Source organism: Platalea leucorodia, assembly GCF_965183815.1.
Source record: "Platalea leucorodia genome assembly, chromosome: 3".
Lineage (NCBI taxonomy): Eukaryota > Metazoa > Chordata > Aves > Pelecaniformes > Threskiornithidae > Platalea > Platalea leucorodia.
This window is the reverse complement of record NC_138825.1, coordinates 19267484-19295431: the sequence shown is the minus strand read 5'-3', so window position 1 is coordinate 19295431 and position 27948 is coordinate 19267484. Positions and strand designations below refer to the sequence as shown.

The following is a 27948-nucleotide window of genomic DNA, read 5'->3' as shown; positions in this document are numbered from 1 at the left end:
CGCTTACTATTAATTTTTGGATGTGCTGTTGGAGCTGCTTAGTGATTGGTAAGCAAATCATAGGGAAAAATACATATGTTACCATGAACCCTAATAAAAACAAAAAAGCAGCTAGATTTTGTGCAAGATTAATAGGGAAAAACATTATCATGTCATTTATTGCGCTCAGCAATTATTTGCTGTCTTAGAGGCTATGAAGATAACTATTAGATCTTCAGTCAACTTCCCTAATTGAAAAATGAGAAAGTGTGAAATGGAGCTAACTTTCTTATTCCACATTCTTATTTCATTATCGTTTTAAGGAAGCTAATTGTTGCTGTAAATTCAGGAAAGCCACATCACACCAACATTAACGTTGGGAAGTCATTCAAGCAAAAGGTAGGAAGAGTAGCTAGACCTTGTCAAAAGCATTTCCAAGAGAATGCAGAGGGCCTGGCTAGTCTGAATGCTGTACAGCTCCGTAGAAAGTTCATGCAGCTGAAATGTGGCAGTGAACAAGTGCCGCCTCCTCAGGTGTGCTATGAAGCTTTCTTCGGTGTAAGCAATCATACTGGCATTAGGCAAGGCTGAAGGAGCAGGTGTTTTAAAATTTGTATACTAAGCATAACGTCCCTGCTTTGAAACAGCAGCAGCAGGGAAGAGGGAGAGCACATTAGAACTGAGCTGGATGAATTATTGAGTGAGTTCCAAACCAGTAAGTGTCCACTTGAGTTTCCTGCCCAACTTTATCTTTGTCTGAATTCACATGTTTTCAAATTTCTTGGGTTTATGACAATATTTAGTTATGTGTTGAAACCTCTTAAGTCAGTATTTCCAACCCAGAATTGTTTTGAAACTTTTGCTCTGTGAGAAATTTGAGCATTTTTATTTTATGGTTAGATACATTTTGAAATGTTGACATTTTCTGTGAAATGAAAATTCTGTTTCTATGTGGCTCTAATGAGCGAGATTTCTCGCCTTGGAGTATAGCTCACTGTGGGAATGCTGCACCCTTAGCGTGCAGGGCAGGGGGTGCTCCTTCAATGGGAAGTTACTTGCTATCCTCTGTCTTGCCTTCATCAGATGTTTGGCCCTGTTCATTTTGTACCATAAATGATTCAAACTGCACTGTGAAGACAGAGTAAATAATTTCCTTACAGTTTTTTTTCATGGCTCTGTTATCATAACATCTTAGTTCCTTACAATTGTTAATGAAATGAACATCATAGAGTTCTTGTGGTGAGTTTATTCCCATTTTATGTATAGGAAGTGAAATAAGAAGATTAAAGCCAATTTATGTAACTGGAAAAATGGGCAAGCTTTCAGGCATATACAAACATGAGCTGCTTTTTCTGCCTGTATCAGGCAGTCTAATAAAAAGAGATCGCCGCCTCCTACAAATGTGGCTTCACTTGCATCCTTAGGCAATGACGGCAACAGTAACGATGCTGTTACAAAGATTAAAGCCAGAAATTATGAAGTGTTGACTAATTCTGGCTGCCTGGTATGAAAAACCTGGAGTCCAATCTTTTTTCAAAGCATTTTTTGAGGACATTGTGTTTTCCAAGTATCTCTGTCACTGGCCTCATTTGCAGCTGCGACCACTTGGATTCTCTGCAGATCTGAATACAGGTGTCCTGGGCTGGGTGGCTGGGGTGGGTGGCTGGAAAATGAGGGCAAGGTAGCTCGCTGTGAAAGTTTTGATTTATGTGATCTGCCCTGTATCACGTTGGAGTTCAATGGCCATTTGCCAAGGATGGCTTCAGTTCCCTTAAACATGAACTTGTCTTCTTTCACTTTCCTACCTCCTTTATTTCATACCTTCCAACTTCTCTAATGGTGGAAGCAGGGGTATTAATGACTTGTATCAATAGAAAATTCACTTTGTTCTGGAATATGGCTATCCTCAGCACCAAGTGAGCCATCAGCCTTCAAATGTCTGAGCTGCTATAAGGCTGGAGGGTTGGAGATGAAGAGTGAGGAAATGATGTGCCCATCAGAAATGGAAAGTCATAGAAAAATCAATAATCAGAAACTCCTCAGAATTCTCACTATCCTTTTATACCTAGACAGCAGCTTTTCTTTGTTTCACACAACCTTTAAATCCGCCAAGTACTCTCTTTTTAAATATCTCTGAGTGAAGGCGTTGAACTCAAACCAAAGGAGGAGCAGATGAAATTGAGAAGTTAATGACAAATACTTGTGACAGATAAGCATTGTCCAAGGTTACACGATCCATGATTTTTAGTGGCATTTAGTGAAGGAACGTTAAGACTGCAGCACTAGCCCATTAGAAAATATTATTGAAGAGGTGTAATTAAATAATAGGAAAGTTTCTCCTCTTTGAGGGGTAGAACATATGGTGACATAAGCATGGTGGAGTTCCACGGGCAGGTTATTTCTTGCTACATACATGCATTTAAAAATGGACACTGTGTGTGCTAACAGGGTCTTACCCCGAGAACTGTTGGAGTCAATTCAGCTGTGTCCAGCCGGACTCCTCAGGGGTAGCCCAGAGAGCAGCTGCTGTTTGGTAAAACATGCACGAGGGTGAACATTCATCCCAGGTCTTTGAAATTTCTGTTCATCTTTTTTGGTATAGTAGAAATCACAGGTTTTTTTAACAACAACCGAGTACTGTCCTATTAAGCTCTCTTGTTTTAATGTGTGTTGAGTGGGAGGGCTTTACCTGACTATTGGTCCCAAAAGCTTTCGGTAGCATTAAAAATTATGGCCTGAGAAGTTGACTGTAGCACGTGAAGGTATAATTATGTTCAGCTTGAGTAATCCAGCATGATAATTAGCAGCGTAGCCAGTTCGCAAGATAAGGGATATCTTTGGAAATGCCTGTAAGAATTTCGGTCTTCCCTCCCACTTGGCCAGCTGTAGTGGCAGTAAGGTGAAGGTTCCCATTTTGCACTCATCAGACATCACGGTCTTTCTGGCCGCGTTCCTCAGAGACAGATACGCCAGAACTTCCCGGTGCACTTCAATTTCTCTGCTGATCAAAGGAGCGGGGAGGAGAGAAGAGCAACCCAAGTCGGAGAAAATCTGCCGAGGAGTGAAATACATCCCCTTTGGCCCCACAGTCTGAGCAAGAAGTTGCTTATCCTGCATTAGGCTAAGCCATATGATTTTCCCCTTTCATGCTGATCTGCTACATGGAAACTTAAGTCCATAAGCATGGGCAGTCAAGAGTCCAGGCTGTCATTTGTGTCCAGGCTCTGGTACTGGATTTAAGCACTGCCAAGGCTGGACCGTGTTGAGAAGCAGGACCTGTGAGGTACAAAGTCAGCACTTGTTCCCCAAGGAGTTGTTTGTTTCTCCTTTCAATTTAGAGCCTGAAATGCCATTTGTTTAATGTTGCTGTTTAAATAATGATTTATTAGACTCTAAGCCAGCCGTGGTACAGCTTAATGACTGCTATAATTTATGGATGCCACTGGCTACATAAACACTGCTGTAAATATAAAGGATGTCTCCCACAAATTTTACTTTGATACTTATTTGATACCATTCATTTTCCTTTCCTTACACATCATCTGTGTGTGAGTTGAGGCCACTTGACTCAGCAATCCAGGTCATTCTGGCTCACCTTGCCAGGAGTGATTGGGGCTGGGAAATGAAAAGATCAAGTGTCTATTTTTGTTACAAAATATTTTAATTAAAAATTAAGTTTCCTTGTGCTTGGATGCAAGCATCTCCATCAAGTGGCCCATTAAAAGGGTCATTTTTGTTTGGGCTTTTTTTGGTTATCTATTTGTTTTAATAGTTAATCATCTCCTTTTTCCAATTCATTTTGCCTTTGTGCACACAGTAAGCAAGCAAACGGGAGACAGGAATAAATCGTGCACTGTCACAGAGCCCAGCCATTCCCTGGGCTGCAGCTTTGCTATTTGTGTTCTCTAACCTATACAAGGAGCATGTATATACACATCTAATGCAAATCCGAGCTAATTCAAGCCCCGTCTCTGCAGAGATGAATGAGCATGCAAATCTGCTGCTTTGTTTTGGAGGAAAAGCTCCTGGAATTGCTTGATGTCTAGTTGCAACTGACGGCTTTTAAATACCGCAGTCAGTTGACTTCAGGAGATTTGTGCTCCTGGGCTGCAACAAGGACACCTGGGAAGATAGTAGGTGCTCTTGAATGCCTTGCTTCCATTATAATTAGTGTTAATGCAGTCATGTGCTTGGAAAACTGAGTGCCTTTACAAAGTTAAAATGAATTGAGTAAACAGAAGAACTCCATTGCCTACAATAACCCCTCCTCTGAATCTCTGCATATCGTATCCCAGCAGCTGCTGGGATAAAACACGGACATTGCTGAAAAGATTGCAGATAAACTGAGTGGGACACAAGAGCTGCTAATAAACGTGGGCGTTTCTTCAAAACCATCTGTGGGGTAATTCAGAGAGACAAAAGTACTTCTGCATTTGAGTAGGACTTCAACATTTTTAAGAGTGTCGTGATGTTACTAACCTTTATGGAAGCGCTCTGGGCCTTGTCTCTTAACTTTTCTTTAAGTGGTACTTCCAGCAACATGGTGCCATATAGGTTCATTGCATACCCCTAGGAGAAGCAATCACCTACTGAGTTACCAGAGTTGCTTCTTACAGTTTTCTAGCATCCATTTGCACGCTGATCTGAGCCCGCTGCGACTGGCTTGTGACATGTGAAGAGCTTCGCTTCTAACACAGGGAAGGCTCTCAGCGGTGTCTCTAAGAGTGCATTTTTGCAAGGAGCACAGCAAGGCCAAGGAGGGTATCTTCTCATTGCCTTAAACCCTTACCAGAGGGCCTGCAGAAATTGTCAACAACCAAGTTACTTTGTTTTTTCTGCAAAGCTCTTCTCTGTAGTCAGCCTTGACCTTGACTGAAATACAAGGGCACTGTGCAGCCTGTATGCGGCAAGCCAGAATTGCTCTAAGGCAGTCAAAAAAATCGAGCTGACAGTAACACAGAGCACCCTTTTCAGGAGCCAGGGTCCTTTATTAAAAAGGTTTGGCATGTATTCCCCCCACTCCTGAATTGATTTGCGCCATAAAATAGGCTTGAAGAGAAATAGTGGTTGTTTTCCTACATGCTTCATTAATTTTTAGTTTTGGCAGGCAATATAAATAAAAGTATCAAGTGCACATCTAATTGAATCACCAGTGATTCCCAACTCCCTGTAGTACCAGAGAACATGATGTAGCTGCGCTGTTTAGCAAGCACGGATGAGTTAGGCAAACAATGGCTCACTCTGCCCAGAGGCTTTGGTTTAATCTTGAGCATTTACCCATTTAATATGAGACGGGGCAGGAGTTCTTGCAGCGGGGAATTCACAGCACAGAGCTCTTCGTACTTCTAGGCTTGCCTTCTAGGAGTAGTGAACTGGAAGCGCATCTCTGCAGAGAGTCAGGAAGGTTTCGATGAATTGTATCTACACCCAGATTTTTGTGGAAGGGGCTCTTGCACTTTTCAAGCTTGGCCTGCTCCGTACGTACTGACTTTAGGATGTTGCTGAACTCATTCTCGCATCCTCCAGGTGATCTAGAGCATGTCTCTCTTAGGGCAAGTCCTTTTTTTCTTTTTTTTAAGTATCTCGCTTGGCTACAATCAGAGACCTCAGGATGAGAGAATTCCTACAGTAAGGAAAATGATACCCATCAGACTGAATGATCTCTGACTTCTCAGCTGTCAAGGGAATCAAGTGCCTCCAGAAAAGGATGGTGCTAAGGGACAAGTACTCGCAATCATCCATTCAGAAATAATCTTAATGTTCAGTGACCTCATTTCGTAGGAGTTGGCTCCTTTCCACGCTGCTAGCTGCCTTCTGCTGCTTAGCATAGGTAAAATGAATTAGTGATTTTTATATCTTGGTAGATGGAGTCTGCTGTGGGCTCCCTGACCCAAGGGAAGGGGAGTGCAGGATGCAGGAGTGGGTATGGAAGAGAAAGAAAACTACGAGCAGAGATCAGACTGTTTTCTCTCTTGCAGGGAGAATATGACAACGTGATACATCCAAGTCATAGGTAATACATATCGACAGGAGGGTATGATGAAAGCTTGTGTTCTTTCCAAACCATGTAGCCATGTTATTCCTGAGCTAGACAGAGAGGATATCAGTCTTCAGGACTGTCAGTCTAGCAGTAAGTTCACATACAATTAAAAAATCTATCATGTGTATTGCGGTGTTCTTGAGAAGTACCACAGAGCAGGCTGCAGGATTTCAACCCTCTTTTCAAGGGTCAAGGATGCCTTCCAAGTTAAAACACCAGAAATGCCTGGGGAAGTGAAGTGCTCTGTTAGGTGGGCCGTTAGATATTTGAGAAGACTAAACAGGTTAAGCAAAATAAAATAATTACTTTATCAAGTAATTTTTGGATTGAGGGGATTTCACAAGGTGTTCTCCGCTTCATTGTTATCCAGGATCTTAGGACCTGTTGGTTGAGAGGAAGGCAATTCGGTAATCTTAAGTGGTTTTTGTTTTCTTTTTCTCTAGGACCTGCTTCTGGCTCAAAAATGGCTCTGGAGGGTTCCTTCAGCTGCTGGAATGGAACAGCGATCAGGCTGGGGCAGGCGTGCGACTTCATCAGGGACTGCGCCGAGGGAGAAGATGAGGGAGACATGTGCAGTGAGTAATCCTAACCCCCAGGCTGCATCCTCCTTTTCCAAAAGCATTGATTGTTTTGAATTTTAATACCTGGGGCTTTAGCACTAATAGACTAATTTGGTACTATCAAAAGCCCAGTATCCTCCATAACATGTGCAGTTTCTGTGGATGTCTGCCTGGAGCAAGACGATTTGGTATGTTCCTGTACTCGCCTGCATTAGTTCTGCAGCAGCTTCTTAAGATGCTCGTAGTGTTTCATCTCTTCCAAAGTCCTGATCAAAAATGCAAAGGAAGTATAGCCTGAATAGTTAGATGCCTTACAGAATTATGAAATGTGTAGTTTGTTAGAGCTTTTAATCAAAATGTAGCACAGCTTGTGGCAGAAGGGAGAGGAAGAAGAAAACTTGTAAGATGAAAAATGAGTAGAGCCAGTAGCTTGCCTTTGACCAACGCCTGTGTCTTTGTAATTCCTCTTGTTTTCTATCTTCTCTTCAGCAGTCAGTAGTCTAATAAAATACAGCAGAAGATAGATAGCAGCCTGAGTTTTCTGAAAATTTGCCGTGCCTGAATACTTTGTAATTGTGCTTCATAACCTAGATGCTTTAGGACCTTCCTTTAACCATCTTGAAGATGCCTTATCCCTTTTTCTATACCTCTACATGTTCTACCTCCAGCATATTCCCCTTTGCCAGGCTACAGACAGTTAGGAGTGGTGGATTGTCAGCTGTATGGTTATCCACAGGGCAAATACACCAAGAAAAATAATCATTGAGAGTTCATCATTTACCAATTTAAAGTGTATGTGTCACAGCTGATCTAGCCTAAGTACTTTTGTTGACAGAGCTGCATTGATTTGATATGCAAAAAATGTGTTCCCTGACCACAATACCCGTCCCAACAAAAGCCTTTGGAATGGAAGAGGCGATTATTCTCAGTTTAGCTTTTGTATGCGACAGCTAGAGCAGGGAAGAATCGGGGTAAGGTAACTCAAACAAGCTGTGTTGATACAGGTGATGTCTAGACTAACAGACCTTTGCTGTTTCTAGCATGAACTTAACACAAGAGTGACACACAACTTCTAGCAAATTCCAGTTCTTTGCTGCTAACAAAAAAATAAAGTAACAGATTTTATTGGTGTGGAGAACAGTGGTTTGACCAGGGATCATCCAGTAAACTAGTTAAAAGCTTGAAATGATACACTTCATCATGTTAGACGTTGTTGCAATTTGAAATTATATTCATTAGTGACACACACTCAGTGAACATTAAATTCACTTTCATAGGAACAGTGTCATCGCTGCGGACTTACAGCTCCTTAAAACCAATAATGCTTCATATTAGTAGTATTGAAACCTTTTTGACTAAGAGCTTTAAAATATAGCTTTAAGACTTCATAATGGTATTTCTATTTTCTTCTATGCTTTAATTAAAAAAAAATAGTAAATTACAATAATAAGTAGGTTGAATGCATTTTCATTTCATTGGAAGTAGAGAGACATATGATTTACCGTCAACCATATGTCCAGATACTGTTGTGTCTTTCTGCTATGAACGGCTCTGCCTTGTGAGGGTAATCCTGTCTATACCAGTGGGAACAGCAGAGCTCACAAGGTGAAGTGGTACCAATCATGGATGTAAACTAAATACCACCATAGGAGGGGGCAGGCCTAGAGGAACACGCTTACCTGTTATTTTCAAACATCAGGTGCACCTGTGGCTGGCATCTCATCCATATTCACATATCAGGAGGCTGGCTCTGCTGTTGTCCCTAACTGTCACCCTGTATCCCATGGTGAGCCAGTTGGTAAAGTGACCAATCCCTCTCTCACGTACGCTACCCACAGGGGTTGGTTTGGTTGCCTTTTCCCCCTCCGTGCAGCATTCATCTGTAGCTATTTGCATAAAGCAGTATAGCACTTACAGTTGTGTCGGCAAAGAATGTTCTGAGAATGTAAATGAGAAAATGTAAAAAGCAGAACATGTTTAACCCCCTGTTTAGCAGAGCATCACTCCCTAGCTTGAGGAGAAGACCACACGGCTTGTTTTCAACCACAGGTACTGGGAAGGAGAGTTCTTACTCCTAGCCAAAAGGCCTGATAAGCACCGTCTTCAACCCAAGCAACAAAAAAGACTGGCTTGCCTTAGAAAGAGCTCGAGTTGTGGGTATGTCTGCTTATCCACTTACAAGCCTGCTCAGTTCTATGCCTGATTTCTCTGCTTTTGCCTTTTTACTGCGTTGAATATTGTTGGCATAAGACTTCTTACACAAAACAGAGAAATGATCTGATGTTTTAGATGTCAGTTACATCTGCATGGCAGCCCAACACAAAACATATGTCATATTTCAGCATTTCAGTTGTCATTTTGCTCCTGAGCAACGCGGATGTTTTCATCAGCTTTTTGCAAGTGTGGCAAAAAGGGATTCAGATCTATAAAGCAGAGAAAGGGGTTTCCCAAATGCTTCTGCTTACACAAAAGAGCTGTCAGAAAAAGATATAGCCATGCTCAAAATGGAGGGGAGACCTTTTAAAATTACCATTAAGCAAAGGCTTCTATCTCTGAACTTCATGGAGATGTTGGGATTTTTTTTCCTTTCACAGTCTTTTAGCTGTGCAGGTACTGGTATTTTTTTTTTCTTGTTTTTTTTTTTTCCTTCCTATTAATTTGATTTTTGTTCCTTTCTTAACTGAAAAAATCTGCTTAACACCAGCTGTTTGTTAACATCGCTTTACTTATTAACGGCCAACGAAATGTCACGCTGCTTGTTCTGCGTGCAACCAATTAGTCTGTGTAGAGAGTATAAAATCAGAGAGGGATGACCCCTAGAGAAAACCATGTTGCTGTTTGAGTCATAATCAAATATTCTTGCAGGAGCAAAAGACAGCTTCAAAGAGGCAGATGCGGAATTAGATGCCGAACTGTGTTGATTTGGGATCAGACGTACAGATTTAACAGACTGATGGAAGTGCCACACTGGAAATTGCTTTGCAGAAGCATACTTTGCAGACACACATTAAGACTTCAGATAGTGGTCGTCTTATGTCTTTGCTAGTAAATTCATGCTTTTATGGATTATAACTCACTGCAAAAAACTAACATACTTCCTCTTATTGTAGCAGAGAATCATATATGTAATATATCTGGTATGGCACAAGACAGATGAAAACTCGATTTATTTACTAATATAGATTGACAGAGCTCTGCTTTACAGAAAGGGTGAATTTGTTTTAGTAGTTTTGTACTTCTCTTTTTAGTTAACAATATCTTGGATTTTGGTTCAGTAGTCTTTTGTTGCAGGGCAGCAAGTCTGGGCAAAAATAAAAGTTTTACTGAAAAAAAAGTGCATGTGCTTTTGGCTAGTCCAAAAGTATTTTACTTTTACAAAGTATTTTACTTTTTTTTACTTATTTTACTTTCTGTCTCAAATTCACCAAAAAAATTCAGCCTGGAAAAATATTGGTTAATCAGTTAAAGCATGTTAGGAAAGTAATAGATATATTAAAAAAAAATAAAAAATAAAAAGAATGGAGGTGCTGATAGTATATTTATTGTCTAGAGACCCAGAACTTAGAGGATTCACCCAGGATATGACAAACCCAGGACTGATTCTTTCTTCTGCCTAAGTGAATTTGAACCCATATTTCCTATTTCCATGGAGAGTTTCCAAGATTGTGGTCTGGAGTTCTGGTCTAGTTCAGAAGAAAAAGGGTTACTCAAGTCCCTCCTGAGGTTGCTCTTGCACATTTTATAAATTTTACCTGGAATAAGGACTGAAAGTAATGTCCTCCATCATTCAAATAAATCTCATAACCACTGGGTTATAGGGTAATTTTCACTTTTTGCCTCATTGAATATTTAAAGATGTTAAACACATTGCCAGGTGAGATCAGGAAGACTAGTATCTGATTCATGAAAGGAGTAACTCAGGCTGTGCCATGTGGCTGGAGGAGTGCATGCACACATTTGTCAAAAGACCAGATGGCAGCTAGAATAGGAACCTATAAAGCTTGAATTTGTGATAACATGAGCAAGTGACCAAAAAAGCATAGATAATTAATTCTACAGGGGCCAGTTTACTTTCCAGGCAAAAATGGATGAAGAAACCACTGGACTCATTTATGTCCTAGTGACAGATACAGCCCAGCAGAGTCTCCCTGCAAGCAAAATGATGAAGTAGCAACCTGTTGCCATGCAGTGCTCTCTTAAGGTTCCTGTCTTGCATACACTAATGCTTTCGCTTCTTTCTTGATCAAAAGCTGTACCTCTAGCAACAAATTGTCACCTCTGGCAGTTCTGAACTCAGCAAAGCCTTCTGGCATTACACGATAACTCTTTGTTGACTGTGTTGAAAAGTATTTTCCCTTTTTATGCTTCATTTCTGGTAGAATTTGGCAGACCAGTTTTGCTAGCATAGAGGCAGCCATTGAAACAAACTCATGTTTAAGATTCATGTGCTTCTTTAAGTTCTTTGAGGAGATGATCTTTTTGCCTTCTGAGATTTCCTCCTACATTTGCTAAAGGTCCATACATACCAGAGTAGACTTCTATGCTTGTGTCTTCTAGAATATGTCTCGAATTTCACCCAAAAGATTAAACTATAGTATCTGGTTGATTTACACCTAATTTTGAATCAAGAGCGTGATCCATCTGCTTCATAAATTATGCCAGTTGCTAATTTTTCTTGCTATTAAAGGATGAAAAGTCTGTGTTAAAGTTAAAAAAAACTTGAACTTAATTACCTTTCAAGCAAAATCTAAATCATTCTGAAGGCTCGAACATATTTGGTTAGATCAGGTTTAACACCCTACAGCTTTTCTCTATTTCATCACTCAAATAAAAGCAGAGACTCTTACATTCTCACAGTGCTCCAGTCTCGCTGAATTACTGTATTCTTCATCCTGTATCTACAAGCTGCATCTTCATCTTAACTGAGGTCTAAATTTTTTAAGGTTTCTGTCACTAATGATGATCTCCAACATGGCAGGTTTCAACAGGCGTAACTCCTGCCCCCTCATTTACTTGATTTTCCAATGAAGTCAGATTGGCTTTCTCTCATCAGTGCAGTGTCTGCGCTAATATGAGTTTGAATTATAAACATTCAGAAAATTGAGGAGTACACGTTGACGGAAAAGTGCTAGCCAAAGAGCTCTTTGTGGAGTAGCAATATGTGGAATCATAGGTGCTGTATGTATTCAAAGTAAGAAAGAGCAGCAGAGAAAATGCATCCAGTGCATGGGACATCTGAAAATTCATAAAAAATTAATTTGTGGAGGAGGAATGAAATTTTCTGGGAAAGTAATAGCTTTTTATTTATGCCCTTACTTGTTCATCGACAGTGAGCTTTTTCTGGCCTCCAGGCAGGGATTGCTACTTAGATGACTCCTCCTGCTGCTCGGACTTGTTTACATCATCCTAGATAGCGTATGGCCATGAAATTAATTCAGTTGGACACCGAGCCAAGCTGTTTCAGTAGGAATTCAGGACACATTATAATTTGTCATTTTCTTTGGATCCCAGCCTCGGGCTGCACAATGAAATATAATCAAGTTCTGTAGAGGGGTAGAACACAAGGAAGCAACTCTGCTTAACAGCTCCACATTTAAAGACTAGGCTGAATGAATTTGGAGATTTTTAAAAGGAAAAACTTGAAAAAGCCTTAACTCCAGTACAGGTTTTGATCTTTTCATAACAAATTTGGGTGCTTGCAGAAAATAACAATAAAACATGGCTCTCACCTCCATATCAGGTTCCAGGTTCAAATTTGGCCCTACTAAAAAGCCACAGATGTAAGATTTGTTTCAGTTTCCTCTGTGAAGCGAGTTGTGATTCAGGCTCCCAGAAAATCAAATACTTATGGTCTAGACACTGCAGTTGTGGTGTTCCCCAGCTGTTTTCTCAGGGGAGACTGAGGAGTAGGTGAATGTGCCACTTGACAGTGAATTGCCTTTTGAGGTGAGTCAAAGATGAGGCCCTGTGAGCAGGTATTTAATTGACCTGCAGTCTCAGCCAGGGGCTTCTGCTGATATTTAAATGTTTTGAATCATCTGGGATTTGGATACTGGTGCCTCACTCCATAGAAAGAAAATTTCGGAGAGAAAAATTCCTAACACTCACGAAAAAAATCAGAGTTCAGGAGCCTTCTCTTCTCATAGAGAAGCTTCATGAAATTGCGGCTATCATGTGAGCAGCACGTCCTCTTGCTTTAGGAGTTTGTAGTCTATCCTACATTTTGTAAGTAAGTGAAGAAATTTTTACTCTGATTTTGACAAGCAGTTGAAAGGAAAAACTAATTTTCTTGATATGGGGGTTTACAATGTGTTTGCACATGAAATTTCATTTTTATCTTGCAATTTTAAACAGATTTCTTGTCTCATTTTCCTTTATTTAAAAAAAAAAAAAAAAAAACACCACACAACAAAAAAACCAAAGATTGTTTCAGGGGAAGTTTAGGGGAACAGGGAAGGAGAAAGCAAATATGGGCTAAACTGGGTTTTAGTCCAAATTAGAGTACACAATGGTGTAAAACTGCTCAGAAGTCAGGAATATCATCATCCCTTTTACAGTTACATCTATTCATCACAGCAGTTTTTCTGGTTTTTTGGAAGAAGGACCACCCCCACTGAACAAGCATGTTCAGGGGCTTTGCACTGCCAGCCCCAAGGACTGGTGAGTCTATATAGCAGGGTAAAATGACTGGTTGCTCTTCTTTACTTCTCTTCTGGCATCTTTAATGCCTAATGTAACTCTACATTAAAAGGGCACCTTTTTCTGCCAGGCTAGCTTTGTGCTCTACCTTTTCCCCTGTAAAACCCAGTTTGTGCCCTTTTACTACTGGGAAGCCTTCTGGTAGTGGCAGAGTTGTCAGCTGCACCCTGGGTGCAGAATCTGTATTAAGCATCATTAGTGATTCACTAAAAGTGAAAATCATGTTATAGTGGTTGTGATTTTACACGGCATTTTACAAGGTCTGTTTTCTGCTGAGGTTACTTAGTAAGTGCAGTGTCTGGCCTCATGTTGAAGGGAAGAAATGCAAAGGTAGAACTAGACAACTGTAGAAAGTAGGGAGGCAGTGAGTGTTGATTGAGGATGATGGGAAAAATTATTTCATGGGCTTTGAGTGAAATGCGTGATTCATGGCGAAGTAGAGGATGTTCACCTATGGCAATATAAGCATATGGCTCAGGGCAAGAGGAGCAGTGCTTTGCACCCTTTGTAAGAAGAAGTTGCAATGTAGGTAGAGAAGGAGATGAAGAAGGCATTAAATTACCTTTTGCTTTGTATGAGATGACTATTGCTTTAAAACTGGTTAATTTAAAGGCAAAAAGCTAGTGTATCTTTATTGTTTGGAGCTGGAAACTTGCCTGAAATCCCAAGCTGGTGACAGAATGAGTGGGCGTCAAAGCCTGAAAGTATGGCTTAAAATAAACTATCCTCTTATCATCCATTCATCTCACCAAACAGATCCACAGGTGCAAAAACCGAGGCACAAAATGATTCAGTGCTTTACCTGAGACCACATCAGTGCTCACAGGGAGAAGAGGTCTCATTACTGAGCTGGGCTGACTAGCGACCTGGACTTGTAAGGGAGGGGAATCATGTTAGGAACTTATCCCTCTCCAAGACTTCCCTCCATGGGGCTGCAGAAGCAGTGGTTAGGAAAGCCATCTCCAAGGGGTGACCTTGAGTGGGTTTATACCTGTGGAGCTGTAGAGGCCAGGTATTTAGGAGACCCCATAGTGTACACTGAGATGTGTCCTCTCACTCGGATGCGTCAAATTGTGGGGGGAGTCACTTAGTCACAGGCTGGGGGTTGGTTCCCTTGCCACCACCCTCCCCACGGTCAGGCACATGGATGATTCCGCACAAAAGGACTGAGTAGCTGTGGGGTTGCCCGCATGCCCTGTGCAACCCGGTCAGAATAGTCACCGCAGCTTCTCTGTGTGCCCAGGAGTCTCCTCCTCAGCTCACCTGGGTTCTTCTGTATGCGTGTGTGTCTTTCCCTCTTGCAGAAAATCTTCCCTCTGGCTTTTACTGTTCGTTTGAAGAAGGAGACTGTGGCTGGATGCAGGGTTCTTCTGCGTCCCATCCTTCTCCATGGCGGATTGGAAGCCCGGAGCACAACCGTATTCCTTCAATAGAAGGTGTGTGAGAGTAAATAGTAAGTGCAGAGAATGAACAGCGGAGAGCAAAAAAGATACAGAAATGGTGGGGGGAGGGAATGAAACACAAGGCACATTTTCCTGTGTACTTAGATATTCGGCCTCCAGTGAAACAAAAGCCATCCTTCTACTCTAGGTGCTTTGAGCAAAAGACTATCCTGCTCACTTTCTGTCTTGAGGGTGTAGACTGGTACGTCAGGTCTCCACAACTGACACCAGATACTAAGCTTGACCCTCTCTAAACAACTTCACACCAAGTATTCATCTGCATGACCCTCCTCCATACTGATCTGATTTCTCCTTTCTGATTTTCCTGTTTACTCCCTCTGTTTCTCTGTTCTGCTGCTTTTTTCCCCTTCTCATTTCCTAATTTTTCTTCTCTTCACTCCATTGTCCCTTGTGTTCCACTTCTATGTGTAATTACTCTATACTTGGTTCCTCTAGCCAAATCTCAGTAGTTCATTTCTAATCCTTCTTGTACAAACCGTTGAAGGTTTATGCCTTGGGCATCAAACTGGTTGAGTTTTTGAACCATTGAACTCTTGGTTGAGTTTTGGCAAACAGGCTACCTGACAGGATAAGCTTTTTCCTAATGCAATAATGTAAATCGTTGGAGGCTTTTACTGCTGAGGCACAGAGCATCTAAAGGGATACAATAATAACAGCAGAGTTAATGGTGTATAACCCCAACATTACTTTAGAAAGTTAGATCCAGAGTTAAACATGAATAGTAAGATTCTCTACTTTTGTGTGAACTGGTATAGGCTACAGTGCAGTTATGCCGTCTGTTGGCTCAGCCCACAGTATTACAGACCACAAAGTGATGGAAGCATAGGTAAACATGAAGGCAAAGAGCCAGAAAGAGGGTACTGTGGGGCGCTGGCAATAAAGTGCCGCTGATTCATAATTTGTCTATGCTGTAGAGGCAATTTCAATGAAAGCCCAAATAACTGGGCTCTAAGTGATAGCCTCCTGAGCTGGAGGGCAGAGCTGAAATAGTGCAAATACGCACCTTTTCATGCAGAGCTGCCAAGGAAAAACCCTAGTGTTACCACTGCCCTTATTCCTCTTGCTACAACAGATGATTAAAGGAGCAAAGAGGCCTCCAGCTGTATTAATATTACTCTGGTGGTATTTTGCCATAGTTGTATTTTGGTTTTGGATTAGCCAAGATAAATATTCTCTTCCAAGTTACTTTTCATTCATGAAAGATACATTTTGTTATTCAGCCTTGCAAGGAGGATGAATCTGAAGTCATGGAGGAACAGAAGATAGCTGCAGGGGGAAGGTAGACAGACTTCTTAAGTGTATTTCCTGAGTATATTTGTTGGGTGAAGCTGGATCCCTAATAAATTGAAAAAGCCTTCTGTTCTCTGGGATTTTCCTGTAGTAGGAGCCAGCTAGCATAGGTTCTGGGGAGGTTTCACAAAGCCTGAAACCAAAAGGTGAGTGCTGCAGTTTGACCTTCTTCCTGCTCTTTTTTCCAGGTTGTGCACTCCTCCTTAACACCAGCAAAGCACCAGCAGTAGCAAACACTGTCATGACCAGCACTGCATTTCCAGCTCCTTTGAGGAACTCTCCCTGCGAGGCAAGTCCTAATGTTCTCTTTTCTTTTGCAATTTGCAGAGCTTTTTTGTGGGTCTGACTCTGGTTTTCAAATGTAGGCACTAGGTTAGTAGCACAGCAACCACTTTCTTTGATGGCTTATCTATTAAATATACTTATTTAATGCCCCTGTGTGCAGGGGAAAGATACAGTTAGCTGCTTGAAATGCCACAAAATGTATTCTGAAAAGCTTGGTATATCTTGTCCTCATTGAATGGCCTCACATGATGTATTACAGTCTTCGTAATTCGGTGTATATGCTGTAAGGGTAGGGCAGCCAGCATTACATAAATGCAAAGAGGAAGAAGCTTACTGCACAAACAAACATTGTATTTGCAAGATCCAAGAAAGAATTGGATTCAGGACTGCCCCGAGCTGCTCAGAAAATACGGTGCGTGCTTTCTCTAGCACAGCTGGGATTTGAGCTGGCAGGTCTTCATCATGCTGCACCTCAAACCTACCAATCCTTGTGTAAGCCTTGTTCACAGGTACGCTGAAGTTAACAGCAGCAGAGATAAATTTATGTAGAATGGAACCAGGTTCTTATTCAAGCAGAAAAGCTGTTGACAGTCATAAGACATCAACTTAAGCAAGTATATCAAGGCTTGCCAACCCTGTACAAATGGTTGTCATTTCTGAGTCAGTTGTACTTAACCCTTGAACTGCAGATCACAGAAAGAGGATCTGGTCTGCATCTTTTTAGTCTATAGCCCCACAGGTTATATTATCAGTGATAGGATTTATTAATGACTTAGGACTTTGAGCCATGGCTAATGACTTAGGGCATTTCACATCTTGAATGGTCACCCTGAAATGTCACACAAGCTCCTGAATCCTTGTATTGGGTGTGGCTGAGATGAAGTTAGTTTTCCCCATAGCAGCCCTCATAGTGCTGGGCTTTGTGTTGATAGCTGGGAGGGTGCTGGTAACACACCAGTGTTTTGGCTGCTGCTGAGCGGTGCTCACGCAGCATCAAGGCTGTCTCTTGGGAGGGGACATAGCCAGGACAGCTGACCCAGACTGACCAAAGGGATATTCCATACCATGTGATGTCCGCTCAGTAACAAAAGCTAGGAGAAAGGAGGAGGAGTGGGGGGCATTCGTTGTTTCTATGGCGTTTGGCCTCCGGAGCAACTGCTACGCCTGCTGGGGCCCTGCTTCCCAGGGGGTGGCTGGACATCACTGCTGATGGGAAGTAGAGAATGAAATCTTTTTGTTTTCATTTTGCTTTTCTGTGCACGGCCTTTGCTTCTGCTTTCATTAAACTCTCCTTATCTCGACCCACAAGCCTTTCATTGTATTTTCTCTCCCCTGTCCAGCTGAGGAGGGGGACTGATAGAGCAGCTTTGGTGGGCACCTGGCATCCAGCCAGCGTCAACCCACCACAATCCTGGAGCAGAGGGATTTGGGAAAATTGATCCTAACAAAGCATAGTTTGGTGTTTGTTGGTTGAGCACTGAACAGACAAAAGAATCAGATTCTCCCTGTTCCACTGATCTTAAAATGCAGAAAGGACAAGAAGGGATGCGTTAGGAAGTTCTCTGGAATGAAAGTACATAGAAGATGGTGTTTCTTTGGCTTAAAGTTTAGTTTGGTTCACTTCTGTTGGATATCACAGTTTATATAGCAAAGTGCATCTGATTTTGCTTTCCTGATATATTCATGCCCTCCTTCTTTAGGAAATACATTCTACCTTGTTTTTCCTCCCTTCTGTGACAAAGGCGTATGCAGGTTCTGAATATTTTAAGACCTTGTTCTGCTATGGACCAGCAAGAGCGAGTGTTTTTCATAATCCACCTGACACAGGAATCAGAGTGAATGATTTCCCAATATGTGTGTATTTTTTTCTTGTGTATACAACAGTGCAAATAATTAAACTTGCCGTCGGGGGAGAAGCTGCCATGTATTTCATCTGCTCACATGCCATCCCACCTCCGTCACTCCCCTTGGCACTTAAAAGGCATCCGGACGCATCCAGCATTGCAGCTGTCGGTAATAAAGAGTGAAGGAGTTTGGCAAGGGTTTTGTCTCTTGCCTTTTCATATAGTGTAAAAGCTTCTCTTCTCAATGAGCCCCTGGTGGCTTCAAATTCTATTTTACTGGAACAATCTGTCTGTGAGCAGAATAATTTAATTCCACTTTTCAGCACAACACAAGAGGAGAAAGGAGATATTCCCCCCCTACGCACTTATTCCTCCAATAGGTGCCAACAAACTTCCTTATATTGAAATTATAGTCAGAAAAGAGATTGTGAAAATACCATAATGCTGTCCTGTATTTATTCACTTTCAATCACTTCCCTATTGAACTGGCTCAAGTTCAGGCACTAAAAGATGAGTTTTCTTATACCTGTCACTGCTGACAGCTCCACCTGGCATGTCACAACCAGGACAGATTCTCTGGCAACTGAAATCCCACTGACAAAACTCACTCACGATTCATGTGGCAAAGGGATCTCAGCAAGTGTGTGTGAATTAGACCCATTTATTCTTCCACAGTCAGAGCAAGCCATAAACCTGCCATCCCTCTTGTATTTGATCCAGCCCACATGCTCCTTTAGATATCTGCTTGCTCTCCTTGCATGTTCACTTACATAGTGGCTGCTTCTGACACCTGATTCCAGTATACCAGAGAGATTCGGCTCAGATTCACGTCCTGCACGTGAATTATATATATATATATTAATGATGGAGGCTGTCCTTAAGCCTGTCATTTAACGTCCTTCCTCCTCCTTGTATGCCACGTCTACCCTGGTATCAACATGCCGAGCTCAGCTGAACTCCTGGGGATGAGACTGAATGCGCTGCCCTGGCTGCTCAGCTCGCTCACCTCTCCTGGGCGAGTGGAGCTTACCCCTGCTCTGTGCACAGGACCTCATCAAAGGCCACAACCTGCAAGCCCTGAGAAGCAACAAGGAGGCCAGCAGACATCCCCAGTTTGCTGCTCTTGACTCCTCTCTCTTCTCTCCCTGCTACAGGGAAGCTCTGGGGCACTACTAGACCCACTATTTACTGAAGCTGCTTTTTTTTCCCCGTGTCCCTTAATTTGCTTTTATTTTATCCAATCATGTTAGACAATTACACCCACCAAAGCAAATGCTGACACCTTGCTTTTTAGCCTGAGGTGTACATAGGAATTAATTACTTCCACCTCAGCATGAGGAGCATTACCTGCTGCAGTACTGTTTGCCAGGCTGGAGGATTCTGGGTTTTGGCCAGAATGTCCATGGAACCAGGACTCAATGCTGGTAAGGAAACAGTCAAGCAGTCCAAGTGGGTGCCAGCCACAAAGAGTTTGCTAACGCTTCAGGCTTGTTTTTTCTCCCTCAGCCTGGCTGTTTAATCCTCCACTGTGATAGACTGGCAATGGAGACAATTGAACAGTCTGAGAAAATGACTGCTAACACCCTGGACACTGTTGGGGTGGCCCGGTCCAAACACCTTCCCTGCTGAGGTTCTGGGCAGCTGTTTGCAGTAGTGCTGACACTCGCACTTGGAGACTCCAGAGCCTGGATAGTCTTTGGCATACGTATTGCCGCTAAGTGCAGGACAAGTGCGACCCTCCATCTTTGTCCTCTCCCCAGCTTGAGGTTGGTCACCAGGAGCGTGCTGAGCTGCTTGCAGGCTGTGCTCCCCTAGCGTCTCCCATGCCCTGTGGGAGGCTCCTCATTAACTCAGAAAGGGAAAAATCAGCCTGACCTACTCTGTTGTGCCCCACATGCATCAAAAGAGGAGAAGAAGGTACAAATGCATGCAGGAGATACAGTAATAAACACAGCCTGTACTTTCCCACACATGTTTGGGATTGGCCCTAATGTGCCTTGCACTTTGTGTATAGCTTTGCATTGCACTTTGCTCCTGTTTGTTTTGAGCAGCTTTATATTTTCATTTTCTTTGTTCTTCAGTGCTTTTGGCAGGTCAGAGCGGTTAGTTTGTGATGCTGCCCTTTGTTCTTGGTTCAGTTAGTTTTTCCTCTTTCTTTTTGTTGTTTTATTAAATCTTGGCTAGAGTATCCTGGCTTCAAAGAATCTCTCTTGTTTGCAGTCCAGACAGTCTTTGTTTTCTTTTTCATGTTGCACATTCGGTAGAGTCCTTTGCCTATTGACCCCATTAACTGTGTGTTTAAAACCCAGTTTATGTGGTAGAGGGAAACTGTGGCACTTACACTAAATCTTGGGGGAATGCAGGAATTGGTACGTGTAGTCCATGAAAAGATGCTCCGTTACCCTGAAGTAGCCAGAAAGGGGAGACGCAACAAAAAGCTCTGGAAATGCTTCAGGAACCAAAAGGAGTCACAGTAATCAAGAGTGAAAATCTTTTAAACCACGTGTAAAAGTTTATTGGAAACAAAGCACGTGTAATTGAGCATAGGAATGCAATAAAATGTGAAGAACTAATCTGAACGGTGGCCTGATTTAAAGGCAGAATTTGTAGAGCTTGAGCAATAAAGCACAGCATTCACCCTTTCTCTTCACACTGTGATTCCCCTCCTCTGACTGGGAATCAGTTGGCCTGCACAAGGCCGACAGGGCAAAGAGGGTCATGGGGTGGTTAGACATTTCCTCATTTTGAAGAAGAAATCCATATGCATGTCATCAGTAGCTGTACCGCTGTCTGGGAATCCGGGAAATCACATTGCAATTAAAGTCCAAGGGAAGTGCTGTCGTCTCAGACACCACCCATGGCAAAACTAAATTGCTTTGCCACAGTTGATAGCCCCTAGGTGTGCACAGTTTCCAGATTATAATGGCCACCTACTTCTCAGTACTTTGCAAAGATGTCAGAGAGCTGACGCAAGAGCATTGCACACGTCCAGGAAGCGCTCACCTTCATGTGGAAGCTGGAGATCAATTCTGGCCCCCCATGTCTGGACAGCAAGGCAATCCCCTCTCCCTCAGTCCTAGCATTGTTGCTGTACAAGTGCAGAGTCACGTACGTTGACTTGCTTTTCATCCCGTTTTTCAGAGATGCTCCCCGCCGTCTGCATCCTCAGGCTTTGAAGGGTGCTGTGGTGCCTGTAGATCATAAGAGTCATACCTGTGTCTTCCCGAAGTGTTTGGGCTTCTGTCATAAAAAGATGTAAGACCGGGGCCAGGACTACTGCATTCTGTGAGAGCTTGGTACAGCGTGTGCTTGCCTGGGCAGCAACAGTTGGGAGAGCAATAGTAGGGATTTGGTTTTGTGGTGGATTATGACTATTACTTCTGTTTGAAAGTGACTGCAGAAACATGAACAGTCTGGAGACTGATTTTTAGAAAGGCTGTGCTTTGCTCAGCACAAGGGAATCTGTGATAGACCTTAGTGCCATATCTGAGAAGTAAAAGCCATGCAAGCAGTTTTGATGTAGGCTATAAGAGAGAAGGAGAATAACAAGAGAGGTGGTGTTGCCTGCATGGTGATGAACTTGAAATTAGCCTTAGATGTTATCGCATGCATCTCCACAAAAGAAGGTGACTCTTTGCAAGAGGGACTACATCGTGATGGGGAACAAGATTATTTCATTTTTCTGTTAGATCCTGGGTCAAACGTTTTAAAGGGTATAGTTGTGCTGAAAAACAAGGAAAACAGATTCCTGTGATAATAAAAGAGCTTTGTGCTTTTGGCCATGTTTAAAATAATGAAAATCTTTTTCTGATGCTATTTTGACATTTCAACTAGCTATTTCTTGAAAGCCACCATTATGTTATGTAAGTAAGTACTAAACTGAGCCAGGCTTCTTTTAAGCCTGAAATTACTTTTTGAATGTAAACATACTTTCTCTAGAAAATAAATATAGTATGTTGATGTAAAACACTATAGTTGAAGTTTGCCCTCTCATTCGGGTTTATAGATATAAAGATGTTTTCATTCTCTGTGGTTATTAATTCAGTTCTCTTTTCTATGCAAAAGTGTATTTTTTTAAAGCATGTAAATCAATAATATAAAGCATTCCTTAAGTGCATTCTGAGTCCCATGCTGACACCTGCAGAGCATGTCTCTTTTTCTCCTCTATTCCTTGAGCTTTAAATATCTTAGAAGGGTACATGGTAATAACATTGACTCAGAACATTTATGAGCATGAAAAATGCAACATAGATATGCCTCTAGCACAGCCTTTCATGTGCTTTATTTTGCAGAATGCTTTTAGCATCCTTTTTTCATTTTAAAGTGTTGTTTTTAAAATCTATACAGCTTATTTGCTGTTACCTGTCTTTATCTTTTCTTGCTTCCTTTGCTACCTGGCTTCTGTGGCATTGGATTGGAGGATCTATAATATCTGAAATTTCTTGAAGGGCTGGTCATTCCACAGTACTCTGGCAGCAGAATTATGAACTCTTTCTTTCCCTTTTGTTGTCTTCTTTATTTTTATGTTTGTTTCCTGAAATGAAGGTGTTTTTATTAGATTCTTGATTTTATAAAAGTAAACATACGTAAGAAATAATGTGGGAATAAATAGCATGAGAATCTGTTCATATAAAATACAAGCTTCTCTTGCCTGCCTAGGTATTTTAAAGCTACATGATCAGACCAGTTAGTTATCATTTTACCATTTACATAAGGATTTTGCTTGCACATCGTAGTCCTAAGGAGAAGCAGAAATGTCAGCAGACTACAAGAGAGACTGATCGTGCACAGTTGTTGATCTGGCCAAAAATCGGAAACAAGACCTTTTGGTCATCTTTCTTATTTGTAAGAGTCCAAATCGAAATTGCAGAGCAGTCCTAATAGATGTCTTTGCTTCTACTGTTGTGTGCAACCGTTTCTCATTTCTAGTAAGAGAAACAGTATTTCCAATGTGACAAACTTCATGCTTCAAATGTCATTCATATTCATGTACAAAACTTACCGGGACCTGGCAAAGGTGTCTGCAGCTATTGTCTAATTCTGTGTAAACCGTATCCCAACTTGCAGCTTTAGTTCCTATTCAATGTTGAGGTGTTTTCCAAGCTGCTTTAATGCCTGACTTACATTTACTGGGTCAGTGCATTCACATCTGAAAACAAATTCTATTGTTTCCTATCCAGTGAAGAAGACCCAAGACAAGAGGTATTCAGAAATAATGTTTTTCAGAACGTTTTTTTCCCTGTTTTTCAGAAAAATAAATGTTTGTATTTCAAGAATCCACGGTTCCTGGTCAGGAAAATTTTGAGCAATTCCTTTGAGCAAGTATTATAGGTGGGGGGCAAGGACTGGGGGCATGAGAACTAAGTAATGTGCTATCTCACAAGATGTAAGCCTGTAGTGCAGAGTTGGGGTGTGGGTAGCAAGACAGCCACCAGTGGGATCCAACTACTGCAGTTCCTTGGGAGCAGGATGCCTGTAGGCTCTTCTCCATCTTCTTAAAGATACCTTACTCCAAGCCTTGTTTTGAAGTATGTTCATCTTTTCCTCTTTCTTTGGTTACTAATGCTAAAGACGGACAATGGCTTTTCCTGCCAGGTAGGACCGTAATGCTAATAATCAGGGGCATTGCCACTCAGAAAGGGAAGAAAAAGAAATAGCAACTCTCCAGAGTGCCACTGAGGAATGTTTTATTTATGCTGCTGTGAGTGTGTGTCATTGATCGTCAGTCAGACATCGAAGCACTAGTTTATACTGGAACGTTTCTGGCCATTAAAGTAGACTCACAGGTGTAAGCAGGCCCAAACTTCACCCAGAAGGTTCTCGGTATTTTATTTCTTTTGTGCATAAGGAAGTAAAATGCAAGTTGCAGTTCTCAGGTGGTCTTGAAATTATGCAGCTTGTGCTAGAAAATCTACCCTCCTTGTTTTAATTCACCTCTCCGTTAAACCTGCCAAGCCCTGTTGATATTGATAAGGATTAGGTTTTATTTCTTTCTTGGGTGAATTGAGTCTCCTGTTTGTCCGTTCAGAAATTCCACAAACTCAGAGTAAGGGAATTCTCAGAAGGCACCTTTCCAGATGGTGTTTGCAGTACAGTGCATGTGGCCATCTGATCAAGTTTTGCCTCAATATGCTGTGTGTTTACCATGGGCTCTCTCTCCCTTTAATTTTCCCCAAATCAGTTTAGAGCATTTCATTTACTGAGTCAGTGGGTTTGCATATGAACAGCTAATCACCAGCTATGGTGGGTTCTAAGCCAGAAAGCAAGGTGCCATGGAGCCAATGTCTACCTGCAATGTTTAATTAATTTCTCAGTGATGGTTCTAGCTTCTGCGTATTTTGCTGGTGGTTTAACACAGAGGGGGATGTTTGATATATAATGTTAGGGGTATGCCACCAACAGCCCAGATTCAGATTTTTCCAAATGTGCCACTGCACTACTTACAGGACACATCGTGTATGTAGTACCATCTGCCATCATTGATGCCGTATTCTGTAGAATGAATGCCAGCCCCATTCGGAAGTCTTTACTATGGCATCCAGCTCATCATCTGCTCTGGTTCACTTCAGCAGGTGTGAAAAGACCTGGACTGCCCTGCTGTGCGGCTTAGAAACCATGGAAATCACAGCCAAAAATGCCCATTTGGACACAGTGCCAGTTGATTCACTCAGAGCCAGTTCATTAGAGTCTGCATATTGCACTTTGCCAACGAACTGATCTCCCACATCTAATGCCAACTACGTCTTTTCCTTCAAACAGCTGACATGTGTGCAAAGGCATCCATTCCAATTCATCAATTGCTTCAGCTTTTGCTCTAGTGTTACATTAATAGCTGTCAAAAGGCTTGCTCTTTTCTCACTTCTGACCATGTAGATGTTGCCTCTTACTGTCTGGCAGGTCTCCAGAAGCAACAGAGGTCTGAAAGCTCCTGCATAGTAGGAGCTTCAGGGCTTTACCTCTCAAATTTTGAACTGTCAAAATGGCATAGTGAAGTTGCTCCAAATTACCTGTATTGGAAATTTCACATAATGCATTACAGTAGACTTTGCATTAGGATCCTAAAAGTGCTTCACGTGTAGACTGCCAGTAAGAGAAGTTGCTTTCCCTGCTATAGGTTGAGTGCTTTGAATGTCCACTGGCATTCCAAAGTTGTTAAAAAAAAGTTTAGCCCTGATCATTTTTCTCAAGGGAAATTGCTTAAGTGGGTTTGAAAGGTATTCTAATGATATTTAAGGGAGCGCAATCTTCACTGTAATTTCAGTAGTCTCACTTCGTAGACACTTGAAAGTATAAAACGCCCAACAGGTTATTTAATCTTGATTGTCACCTGACATTAAGACCATGTATGCACTAAGAGTTAGGAGAAACCATGCAGATATCAAGTTTGGAGGCATCAGCCTCCTACACCATAAACCTTTGTCAGCAACCTCTTCCACTAGTATTGGTTCTGGTGAACTTGTGGGTATGAACTCAGCCCTCCCCCAGCTGCCTCCCTGGCCATCACTTTGTGTCGTATCTGAAGCAGTTCTTTGCAGTCCTGCTCAACTCTGCTTTTTCTCTCTGGTGTCTGCGAGGTGAAAATCCTCACAATTCATCCTGTGCTTTCCACTGTCTGACATTATGGAAATGGACATGGGACTCCACGACTCCTTTCCCAAACTTGGGGTGAGAGTGAGCTGGTAGTCAGACTTGAGCAGTGGCTTGGCCCCAGAAGTGCTGTGGTCTGGTAGGTCCCAGTAATGGTTTCCTGAACTACCGAAAACCTATGCATCAGTCTTGAACATCTGTGGTCAAAATGAGGTAATGAGATGGATTCACAGACTCATACCTGCATATCAGTTTGTACACCTTATCGATGCTTGTGTCATACGCACTAGCAGTTCAACAGACCCAGGAGTGATTCCAGGCAAGTGCAGTGCTTTTTGGACTGGAGAGAGAGAAGAACCACATCTAGATTTTTTGGTCTCTGCCATAGTTTCACAATGTAGTCAAAGTCACTGCTGGTTTTGTAACTTTGGAGACAGGCAGGTGAACTGCACTGTTTACCTAAATTCAGTACTGATAATTAATATAACGGGTACCCAGAATTTTGTTTCACCCACCCCAAAATTGTGAGCCTAAGCTAGGAATAATAGCAACACTTCTGTCCTTTCAACTCCTAAATCTGACATGTCTGCCAGGACAGGCTTACACCATGAGATAGGAACAGCAAGCAAAATCTAACAGTCATGTTTTATGCTGAGAAATGGATGTGAATATTCTATGCTATCAAAGCAAGAAAGTAAGTAATGTTATCAGATATTCCTGTGTAAAATATAAATTTAATTCCTAGCCTCCTGACTTAGGTGTTGGCTTTGAAGTGTTAAAAAACATGTTAAAAAACATGTTAAAAAACATGTTTTTTAACATGCATGGATGCTAGATATTGTGCTGAACACTTTCTTGTGTCCAAAAATCCATTGTTAATGTAGCTTTAATAAACTTGTTCCTTCAGCATTCTCACTTCTATTGATTATTGAGATGAGACCCAGCTCCTGCATGTAATATATATATGTATTTTACTTATGCTCTTTATCAACAAAGAGCTAGCTCTTCTTCTTCTTCCCAATAAAATTAGAAGACTATATTCATATAATATGGATTCTGAGACTAGCCTGATGTAGAAGGGCACCTGATTTCCCCAGGGCTCAGTACTGGGGCCGGTCCTGTTCAACATCTTTATTGATGATCTGGATGAGGGGATTGAGTGCACCCTCAGTAAGTTTGCAGATGACACCAAGCTGGGTGGGAGTGTCGATCTGCTGGAGGGTAGGAAGGCCCTACAGAGAGACCTGGACAGGCTGGATCATTGGGCTGGGGCCAACTGTATGAGGTTCAACAAGGCCAAGTACCGGGTCCTGCACTTTGGTCACAACAACCCCATGCAATGCTACAGGCTGGGGGAGGAGTGGCTGGAGAGCTGCCTGGCAGAAAAGGACCTGGGGGTGTTGGTCGACAGCTGCCTGAACATGAGCCAGCAGTGTGCTCAGGTGGCCAAGAGGGCGAGTGGCATCCTGGCTTGTATCAGGAATAGTGTGGCCAGCAGGACCAGGGAGGTGATAGTGCCCCTGTACTCGGCACTGGTGAGGCCGCACCTCGAGTGCTGTGTTCAGTGTTGGGCCCCTCACTACAAGAAGGACATTGAGGTGCTGGAGCGTGGCCAGAGAAGGGCAACGAAGCTGGTGAAGGGTCTGGAGCACAAGTCTGGTGAGGAGCGGCTGAGGGAGCTGGGGTTGTTTAGCCTGGAGAAGAGGAGGCTGAGGGGAGACCTTATTGCTCTCTACAACTGCCTGAAAGGAGGTTGTAGCGAGGTGGGGGTCGGTCTCTTCTCCGAAGGAACAAGCGATAGGACGAGAGGAAACAGCCCCAAGCTGCGCCAGGGGAGGTTTAGGTTGGATATTAGGAAAAACTTCTTCACCGAAAGGGCAGTCAGGCACTGGCAGATGCTGCCCAGGGAAGGGGTTGAGTCCGCATCCCTGGAGGTATTTAAAAGACGGGTAGACGTGGTGCTTGAGGACATGGTTTAGTGGTGGACTTGGCAGTGATAGGTTAATGGTTGGACTCGATGATCTTAAGGGTCCTTTCCAACCTAAATGATTCTATGATTCTATAAAAGGGATTGTTTTCATACAATGACAAGAGAAAGTTATAAAATGAGAAAACTACATAAAATAATTTTATATAGGGGGATAAATGCATAGAAATGGACTGAATTACATTAAACGTAACATGTTAGGAAACCAATTCCC

The 27948-nt window shown here is 42.2% G+C and overlaps 1 protein-coding gene across 1 annotated transcript in view; it reads left to right on the top strand.

Moving 5' to 3' along the window:
• The window catches only part of ALK (ALK receptor tyrosine kinase), a gene marked incomplete at its 5' end in the record, with an annotated part of 317178 nt that overhangs the window by 231101 nt on the left and 58129 nt on the right, over positions 1–27948 (top strand). Inside the window, 3 exons of the mRNA XM_082306264.1 lie at positions 6463–6594; positions 14583–14714; positions 16220–16320. Coding sequence (XP_082162390.1) covers positions 6463–6594; positions 14583–14714; positions 16220–16320 — 365 coding nt within the window. The remainder of the gene's footprint in view (positions 1–6462; positions 6595–14582; positions 14715–16219; positions 16321–27948) is intronic.